Genomic DNA, 13,003 nt, shown 5'->3' with positions numbered 1-13,003 from the left:
TTCTTTTCCCTGATGCGTCTCTATCAGTTCATACTACATTTATGCACTGAGCGCTTACTATGCATTTGAGTTGATTAAGAACACACAGAAACAAGACATTTTTTATATAGCTCTCGTATCAGTAAAGATAATATTTCTGAGGATGCCATTCTGCTATTAGTTTAAATCTAACCCCAGGATTGATTTATTCATTCACCAAGTTATTTATGAATAACTCCTGGGTGCCAAATACTAATTTAAAAACTTAAGATTAATTAAGAAACTAAGTCTTAGTTTCCTGTGTGTAAAATTTGATGAACAATGAGTACAACTAATAATAATGATAAATATCTTGAGGGCTTATGAGCAAAGCATAACAGTGATTTAGAAACTAAGGACCAATTTAGAAACAAAACTGACAAGATTTCTTCACTCGTGGAGTTTATATTTTAGAAGCTAGTGGGTAGAACAAACATTAAAAAAATCAAAACATTATTTCAGATCCTGGTAAATATTAAGTAGCAAAAAATAAAACATGAACTAAAAGCAAAAAGTGTATGATAGCAAAGGGAAAGTAGAGATGTCTCTTGGCTATCCGGTAGGCTCACAATAAGTTCCCTCATATTTTAGACATTAGCCATAATGGAAAAAAATTGCTATTAATGATAAGAAAATCAGTACTTAGTAAATCTAATGTCACAGACAAAACCACAGTCTCTAAAATCCCTTGAGGCTATGACCTTTTCCAGTGAGATACACTCTAGGGTCTCTTCAAATCAGGGTTCCCTACCTCTTCTATTTCCCTCTGTTAGAATGGACTCCTCAGGGGCCGGCCAGGTGGCGCAGCGGTTAAGTTGGCACGTTCTGCTTCTCGGTGGCCTGGGGTTCACCAGTTTGGATACCGATTGCGGACATGGCACCACTTGGCACGCCATGCTGTGGTAGGCGTCCCACATATAAAGTAGAGGAAGATGGTCAGGGATGTTAGCTCAGGGCCAGGCTTCCTCAGCAAAAAAGAGGAGGACTGGCTGTACTTACCTTAGGGCTAATCTTCCTCAAAAAAAAAAAAAAAGAAAAAAAAAGAATGGACTCCTCACACAAACACTGAATATTACCCTCAGTCAGCATCTCCAACTTCATATCGTTTTCTCATTGTTCTCTGCTAGGGGTTACATCCAATCTGAGGACTTTTACCTTTTCCAAGACACTGTGTCTAAAACTACCTTAGCTCTTTCTTTTAATGTATATTCTTTAAGCATTGGCTGTACAAAGCTGAGGAGAGAATGCAAAGATGAAATGATAAATGACATAAACACCAATAAATAGATACTAATGTGGATAGTGATACAAGTCACAAAAGAGAGAGTTAAAACTATTATGGGGATCCAGATGATTATCCAATAATAAAGTTGATTATAATTTCCTATAGAATAAGACCTTAGAACAAGGCCTACCAAGACAGATTGGATTTAGATAAGTGAGAATGAAGGAGCAGAACATTGAGATGGAAGAAACTGTCTGAAAAGGCATGAAACTTGGCATGTAAAGAAAGTAATGAGTCATTTATTTTAGTTAGCATGTAGGATGTGTGAGGCGCTGTTGTGGGTGGCAAGGTTGGAAAGTTCTTAACAGAGAGCTAAATATGAATCATGATTGATATTTTGGATGCGTACTTATTGTAAGGAGATGCTGTCCCTGACACTGGGATGCACCCTTTCCCTTTACCAATTTTCTTCCCAGCCAGAGTAGCTGTGATCTCAATTGGGAGGGAAAATAAGAGAATTAAATGAACATTTTCAGATGTGCAGAGGTACATTTTTCATTCAATGTGCTGACGTGGTCATGTGGGTAAGCTATGTGTGGCCACATATTCTACTTAACCTCTCAGAAACAGATTCTCAAAAATGTTAGCAGGGGCCAGCCTGGTGGTGTAACAGTTGAGTTTGTGAACTCTGTTTCAGTGCCCATGTTTCACTGGTTTGGATCCCAGGCACGGACTTACACACCGCTTATGGATCGATGGTGTGGCAGGCATCCCACCTATAAACTGGAGGAAGATGGGCATGGAGGTTAGCTCAGGGCCAATCTTCCTAAAAAAAAAAAAAAGTCAACAAATCTTTCCCTGTAGAAGATGCGTAACATTTTCACTAGTTCCACACACACCCATCACCAGTGCTTTCACAGGTGCCTCCCGTGTACCATGTCTACTTATTCTGTTGCTTGGGTGGGAAAGACTGCTGGTAGGTAGGATTCTGCACAGAAGTGCTCTACTAACGTGACCAATGTGACTTTTTCATTGGCCCAGATGTTTTCAAGTGTTTCTTTACGGTGAAGTTGCAGACAGTTTTTGTTGTTCTTCTTTTATAACTAGACATCGAAGTCTTTTCTTAGAGAAAAGAAGAAAAGGCATAACCCTCCTTTTTTCCTCTTTGCTTAGTGCTAATTATTTATCCAACAATCTAAACCAAACAAATACACAAGGAACACTGGGCCTGGGGTAGTGCTGAGGTGGAGCTTGGGATTAGGCCAAGATCTATCACTTAACTAAATATTACTTAATAAAGGTGTAACCCCAAAGTGAACCTAGGCATTCCACACTCTTAACCTTCACATGATACTCCCCATGCCTCCATATTACCCACAGTACCCATGTCCAGAGTCATTGGAAATACTAGAAATAACATACATAAAGTGCCTAGGACAATGCCTTGCAAAAAGTAAACACCCAGTACTCTAAGATGAATCTGTCATGAAGTAGATAAGAAAATGAAGCAAGTTTTTTGCTGTATTATTTCAACAAATTGTATAGTTTTATGTTTGAAGTGAGGAAGCATGTTTCTCTAAATACATCCTTATCCAAGATCGAAAACTTTTTTCAGAGATTTCAGTTTTGCTATTTCAACCCTGCTTGAAAGGGATGATTACAGAAACGCCCTTAAAGTTCATTTTGTAATTTAAAAGAAAATCTTAAATTTAAATAATCAGAGTGTTAAAAATATTCCCACTGGCCTCTATGCATATGAGCCTTGATAATAGACAGCTTGGACCACTTCAGTTAGGAATGTAAATAAGTGGATATCAGAATTATTGATTGCTGTAGATAAATGCCAATTAATTTTTTCCTGACATTAACATTTGATATAGCCGAGTTTTTCAGCTCTTTATAATTACTTGCCTTTCTCTAGCTGCTATTGTTAAATGATGAGCACATTGAATATTTTTAATCTTCATGTATGAAATTTGAAATTCAAATGTTACTCATTCTTGGGGAAGTATTCACCTGCTCTTTCCTATAGTTGATTATAATTGCTGGATCTTGACTTCTGGGGTGATTTAGTTATTGACAAAAGCAGCCTTCTTTTTCATTACAGAACTATTACAGCTGGATTTTGAAAGAATGTAAGTCCACTTCCATTTCATCAGGCAGTGTTATATTTTTGAATTTCTGCTGCCTAATGAGGCACATTATAGAAATGCACATGTTCTAACATGTAGAGATTTTTAATATCTATGTGGTTTACATAGAATATCTGCAGGTGAAAATGAGCCATCTCATAATAATCCTAACTGTGTTCATAATGCCTTAAATATTTATCTTCACTGTTCACATTCACAATTCCACTTAGGATATTTCATGCTGAATGAGTGAGAAATGTTTTAGTAAATTTTAAATTAAGAAAGCGTATTTCCATTCTCGATCTTTCTTGAGAATCTGACCTCTACATTTAACTCTTTGCTGGAGATTCCCACTTGCATTTACATAGCTGTCTCCAATTTAGTAAGTCCAAAACTAAATCAACTCTTCAGTTCCTCTTGCCCTTGTGTCAGAAGAATTCTCCTAAATTTTTCTTTGTCTTCCTTATACCTTCCAGTTACCTTTAGAATATATACATGTTTATCCATCCCACATTACTCTATGTTAGGCCATCATCTTATCTAGCCTGGATAATTTAAACAGAGTCCTAATAGTCTCCCTGCTTTCAGTTTAGCTCCTGCCAGTGCAGTCATTCTCAGACTTTTTAGACTCTTCAAAGACTCAACATTGCTTTTGGGACAATGTCTAAAATCCAAGGATTCCTGTCTCCTTCAATTCACTTCTCTCTTCCAATTCCTTCCTTCACACTCTCCAGTCCAGGTCCAGACACAGTGACTTTCATTCACTGCTAACCTTATGGCATTCACAGATGTTATTCCACATGAGCTGTATTCTCAGTGTACCTTATGGGCACTCAGTAAACAATGTGAAATAGGAATGTTCCTTGGTAATTTACCAAAGAACTGCCTCAATTTCCTGTTGAAATTTAACAATGCCGCTTGTAAATCCAGATCTCAGCTCTTTATCCTTCTACTATTCTAGATGTGGTAGATTTGGGCTGGAAGTCAATTTCTCATTTGTGTGTATATATGTATGGTATATACATATGCATTTAATATTTACAAAGTTTTATAATTTGAACTTTTTCTTTCAAATTTCTTATTTAATTAATATTCACAACAAATCTATGAATTAAGTTGTACAGCTGTCATTAAGGCCATTTTAAAGTAGAAGTAACTGAGGCTAGGATAGTTTAACTTGTACGCCTAGTACGTGGAAGAACTAGGACACAACACAACTCTATTTATATTGACTGTTATTTTCTTTATTTTATATATACATATATATATATATATATGTAGTACCTCATGAGAGAGTCCTTCATATTACAAAAGCAAACTTTAGCAACACCAACCTGAAGTCTACCTACATGGTAAAGTATTGGAAACTTTGCTTCGCCACCAGGAAAGTGTCAGAGTTGTTTGGCGCTGTTGACAGTCTCTATTTATGACAGTGGATGTGATACTTAAATCATTGTGTCATTTGAAGCTACTAAGGCTCTTTAAGATACTCTTGTGATTATTGTAGTGATATATTCAAGCTTCTGCTGTATATGGGCCACTGTGTCTTGAATAAGGAATGTAAGCTGTCTTGGTTTTACCTTATTTTACTATAAAATAGGCACTACTTCAGTAGAAGGATATTCTAGACTAGAATGCCTCTTAAAATATTCTCAATCATTTTTGTTCCATTCAACACCATGTCCTGCTCTAAGTAAACTAGTGTTACTACTGGGGCAAGGCCATGTCAATATACATAGAAAAATAACACAGAAAATGATTCCAAACCAATCTTTATGATAAATCAGAGTCATCATATCATTAAAAATAATTTTGCTACCCCAAGGAATAACCATCCTTTCTTATTCTCAACAAAAATGTACTATGTAGAGAGAGTGTGCCTAATAATTTTACATGTGAAATTTTACATATGGAAATGTTTCTGACACTGTTCTATCACCATCTTCTACCAAATCGAAGTGAGTTTTAGTTTTGGATGTTTACATATGATTAATAAGGATGTACATCAAAGAGTATCTTTTTATTAAGTGTTTCCTATACTGTTAATTATATATATACACACACACTATGATATAGATGTTGTATTTGTACATAAATATCCCTTACATATTTCAGTTTGGTTTAATACCAGTCTTAAAAAATAGGCCATGTTTGCCCATATCATAAAGAAAATATATCAGTTGGAAATATTTTATTATTAGAAAGTTTCAGTTGATTTTATTGTTTAATGTTGTACAAATATAAGAAATGGCTAATAATGCTTTAAGCCTAAAGAAGAATAAAAGTTAATTCAGTGTTTGTATTCACCATTCAACAATGGTTGAAACCTATTTCTCTGTTTTCAGATAGTATTTTATTTCTTTTACTTTTATATTAAGGGTATTTATTTTTGCAGTTTTATGAAAAAAATAAATCCTAGTATTTCATTTTTCTTTATTTGAATTAGTTTTGTTTTACCATCCACTGAATGGCATGCTAATTTATACATTTCTTCTGATAACCAGATGATTCATGCAAACTGACTTGTGAAAATGGAGGAAGATGCATTTTAAATGAGAAGGGTGATTTGAGGTGTCACTGTTGGCCTAGTTATTCAGGAGAAAGATGTGAAGTCAACCACTGCAGCAACTACTGCCAAAATGGAGGAACTTGCACGCCATCAGTTCTGGGTAAATATTTGAGTATCAGTGTATATTCAAATCATTTGCATTTTCCTTGTACGTGAAAGATACAAAGAAAATACTTAATGTTATAAATACAATTCCTGGTATCGTAGTAAAGAATACATTAACACAAATTAATTTTAAGAATTAATTCAAGATAATCAATGGCATTTTTTCTAAATTAAGTATATCAAAGTTCAAGTCACAAAATTTAATGATAGTAATAATCATTATCATGCGTGAGTGTGCACCATGTGACAGGGCTCATAGCTTGTAGATATTCTGACTCTGGCTTAGAATGATTAACTAAAACCAGTTTTATAAGCCTTGTATGTTTGACTCCCAAAATCTGTTTTTTTAATTAAACAGTTTGCCTAATGCTAAAAATCATTCGTTATTGAAAATTAAGTTCATTTTAAATGTAAATATACTATGTTGATACATCTGATAACATTGTAATTCCCATCTAAAATCACAACTACTCCATTGGCATTGCAATGCATTATATAATATGCTTTGAAAATATCAGGTTATTACATGTTAGGATATACTTGAGATTCTTATTAACTTATGCAATAGCTATGTTTGCAAAAAGTGTTTTCTACAGTACATAAGTGAACATTGAAACATATTTTTCTGCTGACTTCTGTTAAACTTAATATATATCCCCATGGGAAAAAAATTAACTTCAATACATAATAAAACTATAATTTGCAAATTCCAATATTCAGTGCAAAGTACATTATGCAACTATTAGAGCGTAATCTACGCACATTTAATTGCACTACAATAAATGCAAATTTAGTTAGTCAAACGGAAAATCAATCCATATGATCTTCACATTGCCTCCATGGTTAATTTCTATCTCACTGGACGTTCTCACGGCTTCCATTGCTTCTGCTGTTCTTTGAAGTCTTTAGCATAATGCTAACTGAAAGAGCCACGTGAAGAAGCATTTTCACTGGAGTTCAGAGGAACCAATCTGTTTCTGATTTGCATTCTAATAGCAAAAGCATTACTATTTCTTTGTTTGATATTTTCATGTCTATAAATATTTTGACTTATGATTAATTGATAATTAAGGTATTCTAAATACTTAACAGCATTCCAAAAAACATATTCAGCAGAAATAGAAAAGGCCTAGGAGTCTTACTCCGTATTTTCATTCTGCCTGAGGGAAGCTAGTCCACACAGTAAAATATATTCTATTGCCATAGGAGAAACTGTAGTCCTATTGGGACCTTCATTAAATATGCTAATGAGAATCCAAAGGATGTGCACTAAAAGAAAAAGACCTGTGATTATATTCTAGTAACACAGATACCATTTTCTTTAGGGAAGAAGCTTTTCTTATGCAAATAAGTTGTTTAGAGATTTTATTCCCTAATTGTTAACTTAATTTTCTCATTAAGATAATAAAAATCATTGGGTTGTAACCAGATGATTTTCTTATATTTGTCTTTGGAAGTATTTAAGGCGACTGAAGAGTTTGGCACTCTAAACTATGACTATCTATTCAACCTGCAATGGATCCACAGAGACAAATCTCTATGAAACATTGAATTTGCTGCCCTGTTCATGGATCTTGAACTGTATATGGATACAGTACAACTTTTAATGTTTCATTCAAATCATTTGTCTAGACCTTGCTGCATTCTTAAACTCTATAATAGATCTACTTTATCTGTGCACCCAGATTATTAGATCTTGATTTACATAGATAATATGTTCAGAAAAAATTACATTTCAATTAGTAATATCAATTAGTCCTCATATGAATTCAACCTGAGATGTGGCCATGTAGTTTATTGTCTTATAACATCTAATAATTAATAATAATATAATATCCAATTAAGTCCTTTACAAAGCATTTTTCACTTTTAAAAATGTAGTTTTACAAAAACGTTGTTTGGTATTATAGACTGTAGAACCTCATTATCACCACACAAATGTTAATTTGTTAAACAAATCCCAGTGGGCAATTCATGGATTTATTCCTCGTTGGTTTACTTACAGTTAAGCCTTTTGGCAAATTCCTATGTGGACACTACGTAACTAGGGTTTGGGGCAGCCTTAATTAAAATTTATAAGTTTATGACAGTTGTAGAGAACTATAATAATTGAACAAAAGAAATGTCACCCGTTAATTAAAAGCACACATCTCAGAGTCATAATTAAAATTTTGCATGTGGGAATGAATTTTTCCTCATTCCTTAAGTTTTATCATAATGAAAACTAAGAATAAAATGTAAGAGCTTTATTCATACAGGAAGGTACTACAGAATAAAATAGTTTGACATTGATTCCATCAACAAGGGTCCATGTAAATTTCTATGACCTGCTCATAGGAGGGTAGATTTAAGAAACAGTTTGCCTTGGACAAAATAATGGAAATGAGGGTAAAGCATAGAATTATTCAGTTGTTCTATTAATAAAAAGTAGAGAATAATTTATGAAAGACTCTTTTTGTAATGAATATCATATCATTAGGTTGTATATGTAAATAACTATATTTACAATTAGTCTTTACTTTTATGAATATTTATTCTCTAAGGTGTGAAGGTGTGTTCATACTGTTTGGTATTTTCCTTATTCTTATAAGTTTATTATTTAAAATTTTAATGTTTACATCAAAGTGAATCAGGGTTTTCTACGCTGTTGATTTAGAGAAATGGAGCAAGAGGACTTGTAAATTTGGGATAATATACCAAGCACTCTCACTCATGAAGTTTGAAGTTATGCAGAATGGAAGTCAAATTGTAATGTTGGAAGTTTGAAGATACATAAAAGCAGAACTGGTGGCGCTGGCCCTGTGGCCTAGTCGTTAAGTTCGGGATGCTCCACTTTGGTGGGCTTGGTTCAGTCCCCAGGCATGGACCTACACCACTCATTGGCAGCCATGCTGTGGCAGTGAACCACATACAAAATAGAGGAAGATTGACATAGGTGTTAGCTCAGAGCAAATCTTCCACAGCACAGAAAAAAAAAATATATATATATACATAAAAGCAGAACTAGCTAGGTAAAGAGGTGACAGTACAGTTTTGTTAGTAGCCAATACATTTCTATTGAATTATTTATGAATATGACAAGAAGAAAGCAGAAGTTCTCATTGTGGCTCTCTTGGTCACCTCATCTGTGGACTTTGGTAGTGAAATGTTTTGTTCCCAGAAATGAAGGAGGAGGAAGAAGGCCTCTGTTGAGAAAAGAAAAAAATCAAAATCTCACTGCAATGGAAAGGGCCCTTATAGTAATAGGCAAGTAGATGGAAAGAGTTTTTCTTCTCATTCATTCAAGATCTTTCTGTACAGGCCACTGCCCCAAATATGATGGTAGATTTGCTGAGGGCACTTAAGCCAGGACTTTTGGACACCTCAAAACATCATGTAACTAATGACAAATATACTGATGTCTGTCAAGTCACATATGTACCTGGGATTTAAAGTACACAATCATCTAATTAGCATCTTGATAAAGGCTGAACACACATTTAAAATTGCCCATCTTTGCTTTTCTCTTACATTTTATTTAAATGAGGTATGTTTTTAATCTAAATTAATCTTGATGTCCTAGCTCCCTTAACATAGACGTTGATTATATTTAGGAAGTGCTAAAAGCTGGGTATTTGGTCTTACTTGCTTTTTAAGAATCCGAGAGAATATTAAATTGAAAATATAAAATTGAAGACATAAAATAATGAATACAATTAAACAAATAAGGGGCATAGGAATAGATAGCTATGACAAATCAAGTAGAAAAACCCAGAAAGCGTAATGAGCAAATGACAGAAGACAAGGAAGAGGAAGTGGAGGAGTACCGTCAGATGCAGATGAACCCAGAAGAAAATGTTCATGGTACAAACCTTACAGCGTGCCACTTTGAAATATTCAGCAAGAATTTTAAAAAACTTCAATGTCCTTTGACTAAATAATGTCAACTTTAGAAATAATCCCAAGGATTGCATAATAATAAAAATCAAACATTTAAAGTAAAAATGTTCAATATAGTGTTATTTATAATATAAAACAGGAGACAAAAACCTGACTTCAAATAGTTAATACATAAAATATGGCATATCTAAAAGATGAATGTTGTATGGAAAACAAAACCACAACTGTAGAATCTATAACAATATAGAGAAATGTTTACATTGTTTTATAAAGTGAAAAAGGACAAGATATAAAACCACTTATATAATATGAGCTCAGTACGGAAAAAATACACATGTAAAAGGTCTATATCAGGAAATAGATCCTTTTTTATACTTCTGCATTTTCCAAATATTCCCCAAAATATGCATGTATTACTGTTATAATTGGAAATTAAATAATGATAATAATTATTATTAGAAATGAAAATAACAATTATTATTATTGGGATCATGTTAATGTATATTGGACTGCTTACTAATGTCAGACACTGTTCTCAGCTCTCAAATCTTCACAACAAACCTATGAGAGAATGAAAGTAATATTCTCACTAATTCTGCTGCTGGCTTCATGAATCACAGTTACTAGTTCATTGGGACCATATGGTGAGAGCAAGACTAAACTATTCATTCTTATGGCTCTCTAGGCTAATGTCAGAAGGCTTGAGTGAGTTTACTTGTATTCACAGAAAAGACAAAATGTTTCAGTCTCATTTCCACAATGCTGGCCGAAAATGAACTTTCCGGAAGTAGAAATAGATTGTGACCTATAATTTGAAACATGTCAGAATATAATAAGTAGTACCTGGCATGGAGCTGGAAAAAGCCCAGTTTTTCCTTTTCTTTGTCAGCCTTTGCTAAATAATTCTTAGTAATCTGAGATACTTAAGACAACTGACAGCTGTAGTCAACTTGCTAAAATTATTTATAAACGGGCACTCACTTTCAGTCCACGAAAACATTACCTTAAGTGGAAAGGTAGAATGTCAAAATTCTTTATCAAAAGAACCAGCAATTTCTTTAAACACTCAAAACTTTTATTACTTGATTGTAAGAAGTGAAGACAGATTTCACAAAGGAGAGTAGTTTGGGGGTAAGAGGTCAAGAGATAAACTTTCTGATTGCGATCTAGTAACTACCCGAATGATGCTATAGTGATTTGTCTCTCAGCTTATTTTTATTCTATACAAAGGAACAACAATATGACTTCAGTCCAAAGAGTAAAGATGTTGTGAATAAGGAGTCTGTAACTTTTAGATACTGTTTTCATAGAAAAATATTAAATGTAAACATTTGGAAATATGTTCTGCAGTTTAAATATCAATTAAATGCTGTTACTTAGACTCAATGTGTTTATTAGACTATTTGAAATAAACAATGACCGTATACACAGAGGATTAGTTGGGTATAAAACACTATAACCAGGGACAAAAATTTATGGGCACCAGGCTGACTCAACTAGCATCAAGTTAAACAGTGTAAGCAGCATGGTTCACATAGACAAATGAATATGAATTCAAATAAATGGCTTAAAAAGAGAACCAACTAATGATGTTCACTAGCAGGTATCTACCCTTCAGAAATAGCGAGCACATTCACCATCTCATAGGAAGTTCACATGTGATTGCTGTTAGCAGCATTCCTTCATGGCATTCAACCATAGTTCAACATACTTTCAAGCATTGTGTTTATATAGAAAAAAGGGTCATAATTTATTTGTCCAATATTGATCAGAGAAGTTATTTCACCTCTAAAGTCACACAATATTGATTAAATCGTACTGATGAGTAGTATTTTTATAATCAGCTTAAAAACTGTTTGTTAAATAAATCTTGCTTGAAAGACAGACACTTACTAGTATTACATCAAGTTATTGAAAAATACCAGCAAAATACACCTTTATAATACTCAAATGAAAATATATGCTTTTGAGAAAACATGTTGATTATTACTTGACTAAAAGCTATCCAGCAAATTTTACCCTAAAATTATTAGAAGTAGGTTGTGATTGCTGTATTGAATATATATTCAATAACTATAATATTTTGGAAATTTTGCAAACATAATTATTGCTATCTTTATTATAGTGATAACTACATTTTGAATGCTTAATAAATGTCAAAGAACCTTGGTAAATTCCTTAGATACATTATCTTACTTAATTTTAACCACTTTATGATGTTTACATTGTGGCATTTTTCAGATATGAACTAGAGTGGTTAATAAAACTAAAACCTGAGAACCTAGATTATTCCAAAGTCAGTGCTCTAAGGCATTACCTATTATCACTGAAAATCAGCAGCACCCTCTGCTCATATCAGAGAAATCACTGACTGTGACTATATAACTAAAGGCGACCTATAGTTAAATAGGTCCATTTATCTAGAGGTAAACTGTAACCAAATTATATAAATTTAATGCTCATTTAACAGAGACTGATGATAAATCATTTTGTTATCCATAAACTTACCTATTCATATAATAAAAATGATTGCATTTGAAAATATGCTATTTTGAACCAATATATATGAATTGGCTATGGGTCCAGAAGAGTAAATACGGGGAAAATATGTGCATCAGGATTTCATATGGAGTTCTTAACAAAGGCATATGTACTCAGTCGAGTTTACATAATAACTTAAGTTGATAATTTGTTTAATAATAATACTAATAGTAATAATAATATCAGTACTGCTACTCATACTAATAAATTTACCAATTATTGAGTCCTTGCTATGTGGCAGCCATTGTGCCATGTATCTCACCAGCACCTGGTAGGCATCACTATCACCATTTTACAGAATGAGATGCAGAAGGTGATCCAGCAAGGAAATCTAAGTTTTCCAAAGCCACACAATAAATAAACATCTAACAAGATCACATTCCTGGGTATGCCTGATACAGAAAACAAATAATTTAACTTTGCACCAAATTTATTTAGTTCCTATTAGATATTTTATGAAATATTTAGAATCAACCATTTTTACTGAAACTATGGTTTTGGTATGTAAGGGCCATCGTACGAACAATGAAATTT

The 13,003-nt window shown here is 33.4% G+C and overlaps 1 protein-coding gene across 5 annotated transcripts in view; it reads left to right on the top strand.

The window, feature by feature from the left end:
- LRP1B (LDL receptor related protein 1B) overlaps positions 1-13,003 on the top strand; it is a 1,812,874-nt gene that overhangs the window by 1,730,422 nt on the left and 69,449 nt on the right. For all 5 annotated transcript variants that reach the window (XM_044768977.2, XM_070507612.1, XM_070507613.1 and 2 more), the window contains one exon: positions 5,880-6,044. In XM_044768977.2, coding sequence (XP_044624912.2) covers positions 5,880-6,044 — 165 coding nt within the window. The remainder of the gene's footprint in view (positions 1-5,879; positions 6,045-13,003) is intronic.

This window comes from Equus asinus, chromosome 4 (assembly GCF_041296235.1).
Source record: "Equus asinus isolate D_3611 breed Donkey chromosome 4, EquAss-T2T_v2, whole genome shotgun sequence".
NCBI classification, from domain to species: domain Eukaryota; kingdom Metazoa; phylum Chordata; class Mammalia; order Perissodactyla; family Equidae; genus Equus; species Equus asinus.
This window is presented reverse-complemented; position numbering and strand designations above follow the sequence as displayed.